Source organism: Sinocyclocheilus grahami, unplaced genomic scaffold (assembly GCF_001515645.1).
Source record: "Sinocyclocheilus grahami isolate Dianchi unplaced genomic scaffold, SAMN03320097.WGS_v1.1 scaffold388.1, whole genome shotgun sequence".
In the NCBI taxonomy this organism is placed as follows: Eukaryota; Metazoa; Chordata; class Actinopteri; order Cypriniformes; family Cyprinidae; genus Sinocyclocheilus; species Sinocyclocheilus grahami.
The window spans coordinates 707,708-729,544 of NW_015505567.1; the positions used below are offsets into that span (position 1 = coordinate 707,708).

A 21,837-nucleotide genomic window follows, 5' to 3' on the forward strand; every position below is an offset into this window, starting at 1 on the left:
GATTCAGAAGCGCCAGATTGTCATAGCAAAGTCAGAATTACCTCCTCTCCTAGGTTCACGAAACGGTCGTCCATAAAATGCATTGCTGTTCTGTTGTAAATAATCTTAAAGATTCCTAAATGCATCTACTTTCGGAAAGCCAAATAAAGTGCTTTTGCCTAGAGACACACAGCGTCTCCCTGACATGGCTGCTTCAACACTAACTGCGGTTAATGAAACCACGCCTTCTTTCTTTGCGTGAACATTTGGGCGGCATTACGCAAATATTTCCACATAGTGACGTAGACGTGGGGGCGTGTTTGAATGAGCCGTTTTAGGGGGGCATGGCAGAGTCTTAACTTTGATAAAGAATATCTCTTTTGGTTTTGAGACTTTAGTCTTTGCAACTTCAGGGATCTTATCTATGCACAATCAGCTTGTAACACTTCAAAGAGAAAGAAAAACTTGAAATCGCATCATATGACCCCTTTAATACAAGTTCAACTGAACAACACCGGTAGTGAGCCCTTGATAACACTTTATAATAACTTTCATTATTAAATCATTAACAAACATTATATAATGCTTAGTAGATCATTAGTTAATATAGCTAGAAATATGAGATAATGTGCTTGTTAATGTTTACTAATGTACTTATTAAACATGATGTAATGAATAACAGGTCATTATTTCAAGTAAATAATCATGCTTACAAATGTCATTCATGCACTACTTGAAAATCTTCCAAATTATTTTAACAGATGTTATACAATGATTTAAAGCTTTTGTTGATGCACAACACTTTTGCTGCTACCGAGGTGTGATACGGGTACGGTTAGGGGCAGGTTTGGTGTATGGGTAGGTTTAAGGGTTGGTTAAGACGTCAAAAGTGTACAGGGTCAAATTGATTAATGTGGTTCAATCTGTTTATATTACATTGTTTTGATAAATGAACAAGTATTTTCTTGAAAAATATATTAGTTTTCTCCTGTTGATGTATGATTAAAGGAATATGTTTAATGATGTACAGTAGTATACTAATATAAGTGTTGAGGCCCAAATTACAATGTGCGTGATGTCTTTAGTGAGCATTTAGCTAAACTGAACTAAATCACTCTTTAAACAAACGTTGTTACAGCAGCTAAAAGTTCAGTGCTCATAAAGATACTAAAAGATTAATAAACATTTACAAATTATGAATAGTTTCAACTTTAGATTGGATACTGCAAAAACATAATAGCCTAAAATGATTAGTTAAGATGTGTAAATAGTAGAAATCTACACAACAAATGAAAACCAAATGTGACCTTTACAGACTGTGATTATTTATTTATTTTTCCCACAGCATTTGTAAATGTAAAAAAGAGCATTAGGTCATATATGAAAAGTACATTAACAAGTAAGCTTGTAATTGTATCATTTCTGTTAAAATCAATTGTAGATTTTTTTAAAAAGTGCATGATCGTATGAATCAAAAGTTTAATGAGATTTGTAAGCATTAACTAGGCTAATGATCTGTTAAGCATTATATAATGTTTGTTAATGATTTATTAATGAAGCTTTTAATCATTGTAAACCATCTGTCAAAATAATTGGAAGATTTTTAAAAAGTAGCCTACATGATCACATGAATTGAAAGTTAAGTGAAAAGTGAAGTGACATGTGGCCAAGTATGGTGACCCATACTCGGAATTAGTGCTCTGCATTTATCCCATCCAAAGTACACACACACCGTGAACACACACCCGGAGCAGTGGGCAGCCATTTTTTGCTGCGGCGCCGGGGGAGCAGTTGGGGGTTTGGTGCCTTGCTCAAGGGCACCTCAGTCGTGGTATTGAAGGTGAAGAGAGCGCTGTACATTCACCCCCCCCCCCTACAATCCCTGCCAGTACGAGACTCGAACCCACAACCTTTGGGTTACGAGTCACTCTTGACGCTCTAACCATTAGGCCACATTTGTAGTAAGCATTAACAAGCGTGTTATCTCACATTTCTAGCTATGTTAATTTGTTATATATTTATGCTGATTTATTAATGAAAGTTATTATAAAAATTTATGAAATTGCAAAATTATAAAATTGCCTGTAACTCAAGTATTAAAAAGATCGGTAACACTTTACAATAAGGTCCCATTAGTTAATGCTAGTTAATGTATTAACTAACATGAACAAACAATGAAGAGTACAATTATTACAGTATATATTAATCTTTGTTAATGTTAGTTAATGAAAATAAAGTCGTTCTTTGTTAGCTGTTAATTCACAGTGCATTACCTAATGTTAACAAGTACAACTTTTGATTTTAATAATGCATTAATAAATGTTGCAATTAGCATTAACTTAAGATTAATAAATGCTTTAGAACTTAGTATTGTGCATTTTTAGTTCATGTTAACTAAAGTAGTTAACTAATGTTAACTAATGAACCTTAAGTGTTATAAAATAAGGATATAAAATATCTTTATATCCTTTTAGATTCTTGTTCTTAACAAACTTTCCTTTTGGTATCTTCATTTTAAAGGCCCTCAATGGTTCAGTTCCAGAGATATGGAGATCTTAATGCGGATGAGTAAATTGGTAAATTGTTCACATTTTCAGTGGTCAAATGTGGGTCACTTTGCATTACTTTTTTCTTTTAAAGAGGAATATCCGATCTATGTGATTTTCTATCAACACAATTGCATAGATAGAACATACAAGTCCGAGTGCCATAAATATTATTTTTCTAAAGTTGTCATGCCTGTAACTCTAAAAGTATTCAAGATATCTTAATCCTTCATTCTAATTCTTAATAAACTTTTCTTTTGCAATCTTCATTTCTAAGGCAATATATGGTTCAGTCACATAGATATGGACCCCATAGATGGGACCCCAATATGACTCAGTGTTCAAATGTTTGAATTTGACCAATTTTCAATGGTCAATAACCAAATGTAGGTAACTTTTTAAACAGCTGATAGTTATTGTGTTTAAAGAGGAATGTCTGAAGAACAAATACTGAAACTAGAAGTGTATCTTGTTTCCCTCTATCAAAACAACTGAATACAACACACCTCTCTGAGTGCCAAAAACAAAAATAATTCTTAAGTTTACAAGTCTTTAATTCAAGAAGTTTTAAAGATATCTTAATGTCATTTTAGATTCTTGTTCTTTTGTTTTTTCTTGTTCTTTCGGATTCTCCATTTTTAAGGCCGTTTATGTTTTAGTTTCATATATATTGAGATTCAATGCGGTAACGTGTAGTTACAATACTGTGTATTTGAACTCTTGGAAGCTTCAGAAGCTGTTAAAATGAACAGAATTCTATCTTCCAAATATTTCTAAAACTGATTCAAATATAAATATACCTTTGAGAGCAAGTTAATGTGCTTCGACTTAACCATTTTCAGTGGATTTTTTTGGTACTCTGAGAGTTTTTTTATGCAATTATTTTGATAGAAGGAAAGAAAATAAATTTCTGGTTTAAGCATTATTTATTCTTCAGACATTTCTCTTTACATGTAGAAAGTTTCAGTTGTGTGCAAAGTGAACCGCATTTGGTTTTCGATCACTGAAAATTGGTAAAATAAAATTCAACAATTTGAACATGTAGCTGCTTTGAAATCCCCATATCTATGGGAATTAACTATATGGGCCTTGAAAATTAAGATTTCAAAAGGAAAGTTTATTAAGAATGAGAATCTAGAAGGATATTAAAATATATGGAATACTTTTAGAATTACAGGCATGCAAACTTTGGAAAAAGAATATTATGGCACTCAGACAGATATGTTTTTAGCAATTGTGTTGATAGAAAATCTTGAGATACATTTCTAGTTTCAACATAATTTGTTCTTCAGATATTCCTTTTTAAAAGAAAAAAGTATCAGCTATATGCAAAATGAACCACAATTGTTTTTTGACTGCTGAAAATGTGTACAATTGTCCAGTTTACTCGTGGAGCCGCATGAAGATCCCCATATCTCTGGATTTGAACCATCGAAGACCTTTAAAACGAAGATACCAAAAGGAAAGTTTGTTAAGAACCAGAATTTAAAAGGATATTAATATATCTTTAATACTGTTTGAGTTACAGGCATGCAAGCTTCAGGCAAAAAAAAACACAAGAAGTGCTTTTTCCCATTTTTGAGCTGTTGCTGTTCGCATATATTGTAACAACGATCGCTAAAGTCAACAGATTTTACTAATGGACCCTTTTCACATTTCCGTGTTTCTCAGCAGCGGAAGTCGTCATAGTTGGGTAAACTTGAAGAGCAGTGAATGGGAGAGCACCACAAATATATTTTTTGCATTCCCAGTTGCTCAAATAGCAAAAGAAAAACTCCACTATAGTGTTTTCATGACTTTCAATAAAAGGAAAAAAATTGAGAGAGATTGATAACGGCAGTCAGATTTACCGTCCCTCCCATAGACGCTGCATTAGAAACACCCTCACATTAGCGTTAACTGTTTTTTTGTAATTTGATGCAAAGGTGATATAATACAAAGAATAGTGTCATAAATGTAGATGCATTTAAAAAAAAATACAAATATGAAAAACTTTCGAGGATTTACGATGCTGATGACCGTTGAACGCATCATCACAGTCTTGTGAAAAGGGTCCATAGATCTACCAATCTCTATGGGAAAATAAAATAATGATGCTGTCAGCTTTCTTAAGTCATTTTTACACCCGTGTAATTTGGCTCCAAGTCTCTGGTGAAAATTGACATTTTAACCCCCCTCTACAATGGATTACTCATTAGAGCTGCAACAAACTATTATTTTGATAATCGATTTATTCTAACGATTATAAGACCGATTAATCGACTAATCATTGATTATTTCGCTGATTAATCAGTAGACATTTATTGATTATTCAGCTTTTGCAGTTAGTTAAAATATTGAGTTGTACATATACCATGACACAGTCGGCAATGTCTTAAGTGAAGTGACCATAAACAGAAAGAAATCGGATGTGTATAGTTATTAGGGGTGTAACGATTCACTCGTTTTCTCGAAGCATCGATTACAAACCCTGACGATGCATATGCATCGATCTTGAAACATGGATTTTGAATCGTGAATCGTCGATTTCGGACTTTAATCGATTTAAAGCGCTAAGAATCGAATGAATCGCGATTTCTATAGTGATTAAATGCTTTCAAAATATATACACATTAAATTACTACAAGCACAAATTAATAGAGATTAGAGACCTTTAACAGTATTCGTGCCCTCACATCTCTGCTTCACGCATTTACCGCCTGTGACTGTCACAAGATTGCGCTCGCGCTCCGTTCGTCTCACTGACACATTTTTTGAGCAGCTGATGTGTGATCTCTCCTTAATACTCGTGGCAAGTAATGCTAAAGTGAAGTAGTTTTACTTTTCTGTAGTTTTTCAATGGCTCTCAGTCATACCGACGACATTACCTGAGCAGTCGAAGGCTGCGCATTTATTGCATGGACGGAGCAAAAATGTAAGTGTCTAAAGAATAGAATATGCACAGTTCCATTGAATGATAAATGTGTTTTAACAATGTCGTTCAACCGAATGTACGAAGGAAACTGATAAAATAACCACAGCATTAACAACAACCTTGAAATAAGAGGGCAAGGATTATCAGATAATCAGATGCATGAAAGTAGCAGAATCATCATTCGCCGATGGAGAGAAAAAGTTAAATACTATAGCATTTTATTTTATGAAAATGAGATAAAGAAGTTTTCACACTGAAAGAGAAGTGATCTCGCGCTCATAGACGTGCCAGGATATATCTGCAGCTAAACTGTAGCAGAATGAACTGATGAAACGTTAAGACAATAAACACAATAAATAAATACAATTTATGAATGATGCCGTGCTAATTGACGTATCATTAATTACAGTACAGAAACTATAAAGTATATTTTCTACCTTATTCAGTGCAGAAAATTGAAATAATTGTTTGTAGTATATAAAACGATCATAAAATTGCCATTAGGAAAAAAATATAGATTACAAATGATTGATTATTGTCCAGCAGTGTATTTGATTTCTTATAGCAAATTCAAAGTGTATCATTAATTACAGTACAGAAACTATAAAGTATATTTTCTACCTTATTCAGTGCAGAAAATTTAAATAATTGTTTGTAGTATATAAAACGATCATAAAATTGCCATTAGGAAAAAAATATAGATTACAAATGATTGATTATTGTCCAGCAGTGTATTTGATTTCTTACTTTTAAAGCTCTTTTTTAAAATCTTGGCTTACGTTTCTACATATGTCATGTCATAGCATCATTAAACTAGCATCTAACAATGGACAAAAGTTTTTTTTTCCTGTAACCTTTAACCATAAAGGCTGCTGTGTAATTTGCCCCCTGACTAAGCATTTAAAGAATTTTGGGGAAGCATTTAAATAATCCTGTGAATGCACTTAAAGAATTCACAATCAAATCTAATCTAATTGTGAATCGTATCGAATTTAATCGTTCTGTATTTGCAAAAATCGTTCTTGAATCGAATCGAAAACCTATGACTCGTGAATCGAATCGATTCGCTGTCTACCCAAAGATTCACAGCCCTAATAATTATATTGTATTCGTGCATTTGGTCTTAAAGTGACAGCAGCCTAAAAATCTGTATTTTGTGTCTTTTGTTAATCAAACAGCAAAACACATCTTTAACAAAGATTAATCTATATTTAATTTATACAGTGAACAATATGCAGTGTTATTTTACACTTAATTATTACATTTCTGTACCTGAAAACTACTGTTAGATTTTATTTTATTTGTAACTTTGTTCTATTATGCATCTATGTTTGTAATTTGTGTAATTGTTCTTATTTTATTACTGACTGTTTACCTGTCTTTCATTTTTTTTTTCTTTTGAAACATTATCCAGTCTGTGACTGAAAAAACTAAACAAAAAACATAATATGATTTCGAACCGTGAGTTTTGTGATCCATTGCAACCCTAGAACATAAGAATGACCTCCTGTCGTGGACCACTGATTACTTTGGCATTTAGAATTGTTTATATTCTGTGTGGTGGTTCACAGCAGTGACAGAAGTTTTTTCATTAATGCACAATATTTGCCACCTTAAACTGATTTACATTGGTATTTTTTATGTTTAAGGCCATTTTCTCCTAACCTCATTGCATGTACAGTATGTGTCATCTTTTATATAACATTTTTTAAATTTAATAAATAGTCAGTTAGAATAATAATACACTATAGGCTGTTACCAATCAAATTAAATATTATGCATCTATGTTTGTAATTTGTGTAATTGTTCTTATTTTATTACTGACTGTTTACCTGTTTACCTGTCTTTCATTTTTTTTTTCTTTTGAAACATTATCCAGTCTGTGACTGAAAAAACTAAACAAAAAACATAATATGATTTCGAACCGTGAGTTTTGTGATCCATTGCAACCCTAGAACATAGGAATGACCTCCTGTCGTGGACCACTGATTACTTTGGCATTTAGAATTGTTTATATTCTGTGTGGTGGTTCACAGCAGTGACAGAAGTTTTTTCATTAATGCACAATATTTGCCACCTTAAACTGATTTACATTGGTATTTTTTATGTTTAAGGCCATTTTCTCCTAACCTCATTGCATGTACAGTATGTGTCATCTTTTATATAACATTTTTTAAATTTAATAAATAGTCAGTTAGAATAATAATACACTATAGGCTGTTACCAATCAAATTAAATCATTAACAATGAAATCCTGCAAGAGTGGCTCAAAAGCTGCATCTAATTAAGCATTTAGATGAATTTTCACTGCAATTACAACTTCATAAATAATACTGTGAGATTGTTTTAAAAGTCATATTTTCTTTCTTTTTTTTAAATGAAATGATAGCTAAAAAAAGAAAAGAACCCATGGCAGAAGCTTGGTTTTGTGCTCAGTGACCCATTTTTGTTTTGATTTTTGTTTTTGGATCATTGTCCTGTTGGAAGATCCAACCATGGCCTATTATATGATTTCTAGCAGAGAGAGTCGGCTTGTTTTTTTAAAATATTATCATCTGTTGCTGTTTGATAGAATCCATGAAGCCATGTATCTGAAGATGTCCAAGATCTCTGGCAGAAAAATAGGCCTACAACATTAAAGATACAGCAGTATATTTAATTTTACACTTTTTTTTTTTATCCCTATGTGCACCAAACCCAACTTCAGTGTTTGCTGCTAAAAAGCTTATTTTTTAGTTTCATCTGACCATAGAACCTGTTATTAGCTGACGGGAGTGGCACCCGGGGTGGTCTTCTGTTGCTGTAGTCCATCTGCTTCAAGGTTCGACGTGTTCGTACGTTCTTCTGCATACCTCAATTGTACCGAGTTGTTATTTGAGTTACTGTTGCTTTTTTTGGCAGGATTGTTTTAAAAGTCATATTTTCTTTCTTTTTTTTAAATGAAATGATAGCTAAAAAAAGAAAAGAACCCATGGCAGAAGCTTGGTTTTGTGCTCAGTGACCCATTTTTGTTTTGATTTTTGTTTTTGGATCATTGTCCTGTTGGAAGATCCAACCATGGCCCATTATATGATTTCTAGCAGAGAGAGTCGGCTTGTTTTTTTTTAAATATTATCATCTGTTGCTGTTTGATAGAATCCATGAAGCCATGTATCTGAAGATGTCCAAGATCTCTGGCAGAAAAATAGGCCCACAACATTAAAGATACAGCAGTATATTTAATTTTACACTTTTTTTTTTTTATCCCTATGTGCACCAAACCCAACTTCAGTGTTTGCTGCTAAAAAGCTTATTTTTTAGTTTCATCTGACCATAGAACCTGTTATTAGCTGACGGGAGTGGCACCCGGGGTGGTCTTCTGTTGCTGTAGTCCATCTGCTTCAAGGTTCGACGTGTTCGTACGTTCTTCTGCATACCTCAATTGTACCGAGTTGTTATTTGAGTTACTGTTGCTTTTTTTGGCAGCTCAAACCAGTCTGGCCATTCTACTCTGACCTCTGGCATCCACAAGGCATTTTCACCCCCACAGAACTACCGCTCTCTCCATATATTCTCTTCTTATGACCATTCTCTGTTTTGTGTGAAAATCTGAGTAGATCAATACTTAAACCAGCCCTTCTGGCAACAACAACCATGCCATGTTCAAAATCACTTAAATCACCTTTCTTCACCATTCTGATGCTTGGTTTGAACTTTAACATGTCTACATGCCTAAATGCATTGTTGCTGCCATGTGATAGACTGATTAGAGATTTGCGTTAATGAGCAGTTGAACAGGTGTACCTAAAAGGGTGTATATACTGTATATTTAATTAATTAATTAAAGTATATGTTTTAAGGACCAGTGGTTCCCAAGAAATCCCATTTGTCAAACTCAACTAATCAATCACCTGTGCTTCCTGCAGAATGTGGAGAGGAAGAAAGGCCTCCCGACTCAGCGGACGTTTGACATTGAGGGTAAGCAGTGGTCATCCTCCAGAACTTTGTTTGTGTTATTTATACAGAGCACACTCAAAAGAGACTTAGGTGAACATAAAAAAAATTTGTGCAATGGACTACACTTCAGAGATGGTTTAGTGTATTTATGTTTATACAGTGAAGCAGGTTAACATGAGCTGCCATTTTTTTTCTCAGCTGCTTATCAAATTAAATTTGGTAATAATGTCACTTTAGATGCAGTTTTTCTGCCACCTCTTTAGTGCGAAATTAACTTTTGTTGATGCTGATTTCATTTGATTGGAAACAGTCTGATTGTCTCATATTATTCTAACTGAATTTGTTTTAACAAAATATTTAGAAAATTTTTTTAAGATTTTGACATGACAGATGACACATTTAAAGGGGTCATATGATGTTGCTAAAAAAGAACGTTATTTTGTGTATTTGGTGTAATGAAATGTGTTTATGCGGTTTAAGGTTAAAAAGCACATTATTTTCCACATACTGTACATTATTGTTTCTCCTCTATGCCCTGCCTTTCTGAAACGCGTGAGATTTTTACAAAGCTCATCGGTCTGAAAAGTGAGGTGTGCTGTGATTGGCCTGCTATCCAGTGCGTTGTGATTGGCTGAATACCTCAAGCGTGTGACGGAAATGTTACACCCCTTACCATTCTGTGAAGGCGTGTCCAGGCCGGAGTGACGATTAAAACCCATTATAAACGAGGCATTTGTTGCATCCAGTGGGGACATAATTACGGATTATAGTGAACGCGTAAAAAGACAGTATATCGCACCGCGTAAACATAAAACCATGTCTGCATTTGTGATTGGAAAAATGACAAACAGCAAGCGCTACTCTACACTGCTCAAAACTCGCGTTTGAATCATCAGTGGCAAATCCTTTAAATAAGAAACGTACTTAGTCTGTGAGTCAGACCAGCCGGCATTGTAGTCTACTCTTCCAGGATCAGTAAACAGTCCTCCATAAAATGTGCTGGACACATCTGAATATTTGGGTTGAACTGTTCTGGAACAGTGTTGTAAATACAACTTAACCACTGATTTCTAGTCGTGTCCTCTTTAGGAAGGCCAAACAAAGTAGTTTCGCTTTCACAACGAAACACACGGTGGGTTTGAGTGAGCGGCGGCCGGTGGGCTTGAGAATGGCACGGCCGGCATTAGATGTAGGAGCGGCCGGCGGGCTTGCGGCAATCACATGTGACGACCCCGGGCTGGACTCCGCTTAGTCCACTGTGAAAGCCGATCCAGTGATCCACAGCGTGAAGTTGATGTATTTCCTCAGTGACCAGCACGGATCAGCTCTAGGCATGACGAAGCGGATATCGTCCTCTTTTGGAAGGCCAAACAAAGTAGTTTCGCTTTCACAATGAAACACACAGTGTCTTCACGACATGGCGGCAGCAACAATACTACAGCGAAAATAAAAGTTACGCCTTCTTTCTTTGTGTTAACATTTTGGCGGCGTTATGCAAATCTTCCCACATCGTGACGTAGACATGTGGGGGCGTGTTCGAACGAGCCGTTTTAGGTAGGCGTGGTTTACTCTTAACTTTTATAAAGAATATCTCTTTGGATTTGAGACTTTAGTCTCTGCAACTTTACAGATCTTCTTTATGCACCAAGAGCTTGTAACACTTCAAAGAGAAAGGAAAAATTTAAATCGCATCATATGACCCCTTTAATTAGGTTAGAAAAAAATGCTCTCAAACATTTAGGGTGTGTTCACACTTGTGGTTCGGTTCGTTTGGTTCAGTTGATCCAGACCAAAAAGGAAAATGATACATTTGGTCCTGGTCCACTTAGCATTCACATTGGTATTTTTGACAGCGAACATAAAGGCATAGTGATACATTCACAACCTGATTGGTCGGATTGAATGACATATATATATCGTGACGGAACTCACCGAACATCCCAAACAAAAGGTGCTTTAAGACTTAAAGCGGCGCTGTGGGTGTATGATATCAAAGCATCCATTAACCGATCGGTTCGCTCAATGCTGCTTTAAGTTGAGCACACCTAATACCGTCTGCTGGACTAAGCGCGCTCATTCTTGCGTGTACATTGAATTTTATTTTCACTACCTGCAAACTGACAAGGAGCTTGTTTTGCCCTCTGCTCATTTTGTTTTGGTTACACCGCGTCGTCAAATCATGTCGCTAGCGTCGCATCTTGTCATTATTTCCTGTTTTTGGTTCATACAGAAGTATTTGGTCCGTGCTGCGTTCATATATCATTCGCACCTCACCAGAGTTCGTTTGGAAGCGGACCGAGACCCATCTTTTCAGCAGTCTTGGTCCGATTGTTTGGTGCGCACCAGGGTTCGGATGGCAGCGTTCACACTTACTCAAACGAACCGCACTAACAGAGCAATCGCACCAGGGTTAGTTTTAATCGAACCAAACATGACAAGTGTGAACGCACCCTTAATGTCTGTGCAAACTGGCTACAGGTACGTTAAATTTGTGAAATGTGTAGTTTAGACTCTCCCGTCAGGTAATCATTTCTATGAATGTTTTCGTAATCACAGTCTCTCTGTGTTTTGTTTTTTAGAGGAAGAAGTTCTGTACCAGAATTACCAAGAGAAAGCCCTTCACAATGACTCTGATGAGGACACTGAACCCAAAGAACTTCAGCCAATTGAAGGCATTGTGGTCCAGTACAAACCCATCCGCACTTCCTGGAGTCAGCTCAGTGTGGTGAGGAACTATAGGCACACATTTTAACATTTTTAAGTTTTGACGGACGCAAAGTTGTTTTTGAAATGCAACACACTCTATCAGCGTTCAGGAATGCTGATATCGCAAGGAATGTCATCCGACTCTGTTTTGCTGGGTGTCCCTGCCCCAGTTTTGCTTCACAGAGTACGAGAGAATGAAAGAAGGTGGTTTTTATCCAAATGTGGGAGGGAAAGAGAAGGAGAGTGGGCTGGGATAAGCTCGTCTTTTGGGAAATGGTCAGCAAATACTGGAGAATTCTTCCATATGAAAAGAGAAAAAAAATGGAGATGGATAAAACAGTGTAGTGACTCCAGTTATGGAATTATGTAATCAAGTATGGGTAGCTTTAATGCTATTTTTCCACTAAGGCATTACATTTTCTAGTGCATTTGTTTACTAATATCCTGGTATTTTTAATCAGGAATGTTCTGATGCAGATAAAATTCAGAGAGAAGCAAACTGGATCACTCTAGATTGCCATGAATCAAGAACCACCAGCAGAAAGAACGAGCAAAAGAATGAGGAATGAAAGAAAACAATAAGTAAAAATTAAAAGTGTGAGATGCAGAAAATATATTTCTAGGGAAACAATAAAAAAACATACTGAAAGAATGTGGAGTGACATGAAAAAAAGAAAGGACAGAGTGTATGAAAGGAATAAGGGAAAGTGTATATGGTGTACTGTCAGTTTTGGCAGGAGGGCATGCAGTTTTAAAGTAGGGTAACACAAATGTATCCATCTGTAAAAACACCATCACATACACAAACAATACAAGTGCAGATAAGCATTTAGATTCATACTAACAACTATAAACACTTGATCTATCATGTGATTTTGCCATATGTTTGAATTTGAAGAAACTATAATATCATTTGCTCACCCTTATTTCATTCCAGACCCATAGGATATCTTTGATACACAAATAGCGATCATTTTAAATGAAAGATGAGAGATTTCTGTTGCTCAATTGAAAGTCCCCAAAACTTTAATGCTTCAGAAAGTTCATAAAGACAAAAAATTAATTAAAATGAATTAAGTGATATAGTCCAAGTCTTCTGAAGAGACATAATCACTTTATATGTTGAACTTATTTAATTTAGGCTTTTATTCACATAAACATTGATCAATGGTCGTACATTAAAGGAATAGTTCCCCCAAAAATGAAAATGTTCATTTTTGGGTGAGCTATACCTTTAAGATCATAAAATATGGTAAATGGACGCTCAAATGTGTTTACTCAACCCTTTACAGTGTGAGTAGTGCTGGGTAGATTACTAACAGATTAAAGTCAATTACTTACAAATACATGATAAAAATCATAGTTAGTAACGTAATCTAATACATTACACATTGTACATTTACTACGTTTTAATTACTTTGAGATTACTTTTGTAATTTTTGTACTTTTGGTACTCGCCTGAATGCGCAGCGAAGACTGACACGGAAGAGAAGAATTGTTAAATAAAGTTGTTATTTTTGTTTTCTTTGCTCACAAAAAGTATTCTCGTAGCTTCATAAAATTATGGTTGAACCACTGATGTCACATGGACTATTTTAACAATGTCCTTACTACGTTTCTGGGCCTTGAATGTGGTAGTTCCATTGCTGTCTATGTAGGGTCAGAAAGCTCTCGTATTTCATCAAAAATATCTTAATTTGTGTTCCGAAGATGAACAAAGGTCTTACAGGTTTGGAATGACATGAGGGTGAATAATTAATGACAGAATTTAAATTTTTGGGTGAACTATTCCTTTAATATTTTGAAATGCCAGAATCAACACTAATATTTGTAGAGAGGGTTTTAGCTATCATTGGACTATGTAATGCTACCTTAAAGTTTACATAATAAAGCCATAGTGTCAGCAGTATGTGGAGTGTTTAAACGTTATGGTGGCTTGGGATTGTGAAATTACAGAATGTGTTAAGACTTGGTGACTTGGATTCCTTTGTAATGCACATATGTTTACGATAACTAGACCATTTTATCATAAATTATGTCATGAGTCAACAGTCATGAGACTTCTCTGCTGCTCTCTGCTCTCCATATTCCCTGGAAAACTGGTGGTAAAACTTCAGTCAGCTTTTCATTTCAGTTTTACTTGGATTCTCAGAAATCATTAAATTCCTTCCAGCAATTCTGAGAGGTGTTTAGAGACGGGAAGGTACACATTTTGAGGTCATGTTGCGTCACCTCATCTACTTATTTTAGTGCCCTTGGCAGCTTTGTACAGGAACCTGGACAAGAGTAGTCGGGGTGGAGTTGTTATCAGACATTTCTCCACTCCTAGGTCTGTCTCTCACTGTCACAGTCCTTCATGTTTGCTCTCTAATCTCAAAATGACTTTCCTTTTGTGTGGCAGAAATTTTTTTTCTTTTACTGTAATCACTGATAGAAGGGGTAAACTGTGCCAAATGGCTGTGTGGGCAATTCTTCAGTGGTGAAAATGTGTGATAGAATGGTCAAAATTAGAGTCAAATATTTTGGCTACTTTTGTCTTTTATTGCAGGTGGCCTTCGGCCATTTGAGCCAGTTTCCCAATTTGTGTCCTCAGCCTGATTTCCTCTCATACTGTAAATTTGATCCCAGCTAAGGTCATGTTTTTTGCACAAGGACCCAAAAAGGTTTTACTTAGCGTTGATTTACTTTTCCTTGGCCTGCGCGCTATTGTGCCTTTATTACCTTGTTTTTCTGACCTGGGTAAGAATTATCAGAATGTGCCTCAGGTGCCTGTGGTTTTGCAGGAGGAAATGCCATAAGGTCAACTGGTTTAACTGTAATTGACAAACGGAAGCTCCATGCACTGTCAATATGTTTGATTGATTACCATTACACTAATGCTACACCAACACACACATGCCTCACATGTTGGTATTAGGGGTGTAACGGTACACAAACTTGACGGTTCGGTATGTACCTCGGTTTTGATAACACGGTTCGGTACAGCAGGGGGAATAACTAAACATATATATATATGTATATATATATATATATTAGGGATGTGCATCTCCATAACTGAGATACGCGTGCATCTGAATACTTAGGACCATGTGATATTTCAGTTTTTCTTTTTTAATAAATCTGCAAAAATGTCAACAATTCTGTGTTTTTCTGTCAATATGGGGTGCTGTGTGTACATTAATGAGGAAAAAAATTAACTTAAATGATTTTAGCAAATGTCTGCAATATAACAAAGAGTGAACAATTTAAGGGGGTCTGAATACTTTCCGTCCCCACTGTATATATATATATATAGGTTTAGTTATTCCCCCTGCTGTACCGAAACTGTACTGTATTTTTTTTTTGTTTATTAAACAGTGGTTTACTGAAAAATTCCCTTTTACATTAGGCCTATAAGGTTACAGTTAACAACAGAGCCCAAACTTAAATTTAATTACTATTTATTTTATAAATATAACAAGCAACACTCAACTAAAAATAAAAAATGTGCAAACATGTAAATTGCACATAATGCAGTTTTTAAATTAACTTCTAAATTATAAAAATTTGGTATGTTGTTGAAATATATTCATTTACACAGTGCCTCTCATAACTAGTTTCTTAACAGATTTATTTAAACATTAAATAGTTAAAACATCACTAACAGGTAAAGCACACATGCGTACTTAACCGAAAGACAATTTTCGGAACGAAAAGGTGTACCGTTACACCCCTAGTTGGTATTGAATATATTAAGGCACAAAGCATACACACACATGTTGAAAAGCTTTGAAGTTTTGCTTTACACACAGGACACATAAGCTTTGAAGTTTTGCTTTATACACAGGACACATATGTACATTATTTTTCTGTCCATTAAAGATAATTGTGCACTTAAAGAGTGGCAGTCTGGTTACAAAAGAGGGTGATTGTTGTGAATTAAGCCATTGAGAGACTCAGGACACTTTTCTCTAAAGCTTTTGGTCCAGATATTAGTCCATTTGATGTATCCAAGAAGTATCCAAGCTTGTTTTATACTTACCATTAAAGGGGTCATATGATGCGATTTCAATTTTTCCTTTCTCTTTGGAGTGTTACAAGCTCTTGGTGCATAAAGAAGATATTCTTTATAAAAGTTAAGAGTAAACCACGCCTACCTAAAACGGCTCATTCTAATACGCCTCCACGTCTACGTCACGATGTGGGAAGATTTGCATAATGCCGCCCAAATGTTCACGCAATGAAAGAAGGCGTAACTTTTATTCTCGCTGTAGTATTGCTGCCGCCATGTCGTGAAGACGCTGTGTGTTTCATTGTGAAAGCGAAACTACTTTGTTTGGCCTTCCAAAAGAGGACGATATCTGCTTTGTCATGCCTAGAGCTGATCCTTGCTGGTCGCTGAGGAAATACATCAACTTCGCGCTGTGGATCGCCGGATCGGCTTTCACCGTGGATGAAGGGAGTCCAGCCCGGGGTCGTCACATGTAGTTGCCGCAAGCCACTCCTTTGTCGAATCCGCCAGCCGTGCCGTTCTCAAGCCCGCCGGCCGTTCCTCATTGTAGCCTGCCGGCCGCCGCTCACTCAAGCCCGCTGTGTGTTTCGTTGTGAAAGCGAAACTATTTTGTTAGGCCTTCCAAAAGAGGACACAGCTAGAAATCAGTGGTTAAGTTGTATTTACAACACTGTTCCAGAACAGTTCAACCCAAATATTCAGATGTGTGCAACACATTTTATGGAGGACTGTTTCCTGATCCTGGTAGAGTAGACTACAATGCCGGCTGTTCTGACTCACAGACTGCAAGTACGTTTTCATATTTAAAGGATTTGCCACTGATGATTCAAACGTGAGTTTTGAGCAGTGTAGAGTAGCGCTTGTTGTTTGTCATTTCTCCGATCACAAATGCATACATGGTTTTATGTTTACGCGGCACGATGCGACGCAATGCGTAAAAAGACAGGATAAGTCATTATAATCCATAATTATGTCTCCACTGGATGCAACAAATGCCTCGTTTATAATGGGTTTTAATGTTTTTGTCTCGTTGCTTCGGCATCACAGTATGTTAAAGGGCGTAACATTTCCGTCACACGCTTGAGGTATTCAGCCAATCACAATGCACTGGATAGCTGGCCAATCACAGCACACCTCGCTTTTCAGACCCATGAGCTTTGTAAAAATCTACGCGTTTCAGAAAGGCGGGGCATAGAGGAGAAACAATAATGTACAGTATGTGGAAAATGTGTTTTTTAACCTTAATCCACATAAACACATTTCATTACACCAAATGCACAAAATAATGTTCTTTTTAGCAACATAATATGACCCCTTTAAATATACCATATTATAAAAAAACAGAAAGAAAAGACATTTAATTTTTTGATATCAAAATCATAAAATGCATTAAACATTACATTACACCAGGGTTTCCCAAAATGGGCTTAATGTAAGAACTGCAGTGGGTTTGTGAGTTGATAAAAAGCAAATAATTAAATTATAAAAATGTAAAATACAAAAATAAATAAAGAAATAATTTAAACACTTGGACATTATAAATATTCTAATTGTTTACCTGCATGTCAATGGGACCATTAACAACATCAGAGAACTATAAACATTGAGAATGTGATGATAAATTATTTGATTATTACATATTTCATGTGAATATTTTATTTTAAGAGGTTTGGCTAACAAAAATGTTTGGGAATCCCTGTATTATATGAACAAACATTATTAAACATAAAAACAATGACAATACATGCCCAAAGTCTTCTAGGTTTGAAATATTTTTGTCCAGACTTCCGGAATCAACAGTTACTGAAGGTACTGAAGGACACAGCTATAGTTCACCAGTGTTTGGTAACTTGCATAATTATTTGTTTCATACATTGTCTAATTGCTTGAGAGGTGCTTTCCCCCTCTTACATTTAGAAGCATGGTTTGCAAGAGGAATCTCTGCACTTGGTTACAAAACATTTAAAGCCATTGTTGGTTATTTTAAATATCTGAAGAGTAAATTCAGGTTTCAGTTTGATTAATTTATTTAATAACATGCTGTCAGTTGAGACAAAAGTTCCCGGTGTTTTGAACCATCTTTTATACCGTTGCTATGGTTACCAGAGTTAGAATACGGTTGTGACTTCAGCTGTTGAACAAAACATTTAAACACTCACACATGTAAGCAAATGCTGTTTTGTCTGTCCTAACTATTTGAAGAAGATTAACCTTGCCTCTCATACATATGGCCAGATTTATATGGAGATAGAATTGTTGCTTAATTCCAAATAAATAGATTACGATCCATAAATAAATGTAAAGAGATTAACAAACATTAAACATATTGACAAATAAATAGAATGAGATCCACAAATAAATCTTAAAGTTTCACAAACAGGAATTTAATTCACAAATAAATAAAATGAGATTTGCAAATAAAAAAACATATTACACTGACTCACTTATTAACAGTGACTTGCTGCCACTTACTGGTGGTTTAAATTTCACATTTAAGGTATCTTCATTTTTGTAATAATTTCAAATGTCATTATTCTACATTTTTTGTTTAAAATATCAAAACATTATCTATGCGTTTGTAACTGCAGGTTAAAGCATCCCCTGTCCCTCTGAGCTGCATTAAACAGTGTGACATCTAAATGCAACTTCAGATGCAGCTTCTGTGTTTCCTCTGCATTGCAAAGATTAATTTAGTTGATATTTATACCATTTGTTTGGTAAGTTAGGGTTAGGGTTAAGCACAAATGTCTCATTATTCTAATTGACAAATTATATGCAAGAATTTGACTCAAAAAGATGATGCACCCTTTAAGAAAAGATGGCTTAATAAATGTAAAAATGCTTATAAAAAAAACAAACAAACAAAAAAAATATATAAATATATATATATATTTAAGCTTATTGGTAGATTAATTTCTATCACTGCTGCTCATGCTACGATTGGTCAGCGAAATTTGGCTGTTATCTGATTGGCTGGAGTAGACGGTGGGTGGAGTTCACTTATTTGTGGATTGTCAGCACGCCTTGAGGCAAGAAATGTTTCACAATTCGCAAATGCACAGAACGTGATTCACAAATGCGTGCAGCTATCTACAAATGCACAGGACGCGATTCACAAATAAATGCCAGGCAAAGTTGTGGTTGTGACATACATATATATTTGTGAATTGATTTGATTTATTTGTGAATTTAATTCATGTTTGTGAAACTTTAAGATTTATTTGTGGATCTCATTCTATTTATTTGTCAGTATGTTTAATTTTTGTTAATCTCTTTACATTTATTTGTGGATCATAATCTATTTATTTGGAATTAAGCAACAATTCTATCTCCATAGATTTACTAACAGTTTGCCCCAGCACAAACCCTCTATTGATGTTAAAATACTACAATTTCGGATTTGCTAATGACATGCATGTAGGACTCTCAGATGCAAATTTTACGGGAAGGGAGTATTTAAACAAATTATGCAAGGTCATTATCTAAGGTTTCCAGTAGTCAATTTACTGGTATTTGTGACCAGTTATTTAATGACCAAAATCATGTTTGTGCCTGTGTTGTTAGTAGATAACCTGCAATGATTTTTATCAGCTTTGCTTGTTTGCAAACCTACGTTAATTTGCTCTTCTGTTGGTAGATTGTGTTGGTCATTATGTAAATTATATGGCTGCATCTTTGTTCTTTAATTTGTGCTTTGTCAGTAGATCACTCGCAGATTAGTAAATCTGTCCCTAAGTGTTAATGCATTCTGAAAGGTGTTTTTTTATGTATAATTAATTTTCATTACTAAGTGAGGTGCTTATCCTCGACTCTGTATTCCAGGTTAAAAAAAGTGGAAAGTTTGAGATGTTAAGTCAAGAAGAACGGAAGAGACAAGAGGTAAGGTTCCACATGTCGACTTTCCTAACTTTCTCATTCTCTTTTTTTTGGTCTTGCTCATATCAAAGAGTTTTAAAAGACATATTATTTAAGTTTGAATTCTCTGCTACTTCGCTGGAGCCCGTCATTTGCCAGTTTGAATAAAACATTAAAATCTGATCTTGCACTGGCGTATCCCTGAACTTTATCTATTAGTTTTACTCCAAACACAATAGGCTGATAAAGGATGATCATAAAGGAACTTGGACAAAACAGACTATATAATAAAAGATCCATATAAATTATTATTCTTCTCTGTCCAATGTTTGCAGTCAGTAAGATTTCATTTTAATTTATTTTAGTATTTTTCTTTTATTAAAAATTTATTATTTCATTCAGCAAGGATCCATTTAATTGATGAATAGTGACATTAAAAACAATTTTGTTAATGCTGGTTAAATGTTGTTCTTTTGAACTTTTAATTAATCACAGGAATAAATTACATTTGAAATATATTAAAATAGAAAACTGTTATTTTAAATTGTATTATTTCACAATAGTACTGTTTTTACTGTATTTTTGTTACATACATGTTTGATATAGTAAATGTTTATTGAGCAGTTCTTCAAGCTTAAGGCAAGTACAGTTTAAATATGAAAAAAGGTACTGGGAATTTGACAGTTCCTTTCAGTTCTGTGTCAGCTGTCACCTGTTATTATCCATCTTTTTGTCAGCTAGGAGAGATCCTCAGAAATATAATATCTGTAGTAATTGAAACTGGACAGTTAAAATGCAATGTCTAAATTACATTTCTTTCCCTCCATAGGCCATATTTGAGGTCATCTCATCAGAGCACAGTTACTTACACAGTTTGGAGATCCTCGTCCGCCTCTTCAAGAACTCAAACGAGCTCAGTGAAACCATTAACAAAACGGACCATCACCATCTCTTCTCCAACATTGTTGACGTCTGTGAGGCCAGCAAAAAGTAAGAGATTCTCTTGACTGAACCTGAGATAAATTTGTGAAGTTTGCTGATAGTATCTCTGTTAGCTCTGAGAGTTTGCTGATATGGTGCTGATATAGGGCCTTGGAAAATTAAGGTTTCAATTTCCTCAATGAATATTGGCAACCTGAGTGTGCTGACATCATATACTGACATGAGCTGCTAATTTTGGCTGGTTAGGTATTAGGTCTTGTCCTGGCATGTTATACTACATCATATTTACTGGAGTTTCTCAAAGTGCTCAAGGGAAGTTGAAGATTGCCAGTGCATGTTTAATATATGAAAATTTTAAACATAATTTTAAATCAGATTTAGATTTTGACATATGAAAAATGCTCAATACTGTTCCCATTCAGTTTGTAACAACCTGACCGGGGGTAACTGCTTTCATTGGGACAGTTTGGAGTGGTGTAACATCAGCACAACATGTTGGTATTAATTATTTCCAACACCTGCTGGTAAATAGGAGAGATCTTTTTTAGTTCATTGTCCTTTTTCCACCACTTTTGAAAATTTGGTACACCATCAAAATTCCACCATGTCCATCAGATGCTTCAGGTAATAAAGGAAGCTGAAACTCAAAACCATTACATTTGCAGAGACAGATGTTATTTGCTGTTTCAACAGTTTTTTTGCTCCTGGCTATTTTCTATTGGATGATATGTAGCATGTTTAGTTTACAGGCATAGTCAAGTCACCTTTATTTGTATAGCGCTTTATACAATACTGGTTGTGTCAAAGCAGCGTTACAGAGTCAAACAGGAAAATAGTTTGTCACTGATGCAAGAAGACAATAACAGAGTAATTTTTCAGCTAAAGTCAGTTCATTGATGATTCATTGATGTCATCATCCAGTTCAGTTCTCTTCCAATAGTGTCTGTGCAATCAGTCAAGCGTCCCCA

The 21,837-nt window shown here is 35.2% G+C and overlaps 1 protein-coding gene across 1 annotated transcript in view; it reads left to right on the plus strand.

Moving 5' to 3' along the window:
• LOC107550106 (rho guanine nucleotide exchange factor 26) overlaps positions 1-21,837 on the plus strand; it is a 76,350-nt gene that overhangs the window by 3,826 nt on the left and 50,687 nt on the right. Inside the window, exons 3-6 of the mRNA XM_016231331.1 lie at positions 9,345-9,396; positions 11,955-12,100; positions 19,895-19,951; positions 20,757-20,917. Of these exons, the coding sequence (XP_016086817.1) occupies positions 9,345-9,396; positions 11,955-12,100; positions 19,895-19,951; positions 20,757-20,917 (416 nt within the window). The remainder of the gene's footprint in view (positions 1-9,344; positions 9,397-11,954; positions 12,101-19,894; positions 19,952-20,756; positions 20,918-21,837) is intronic.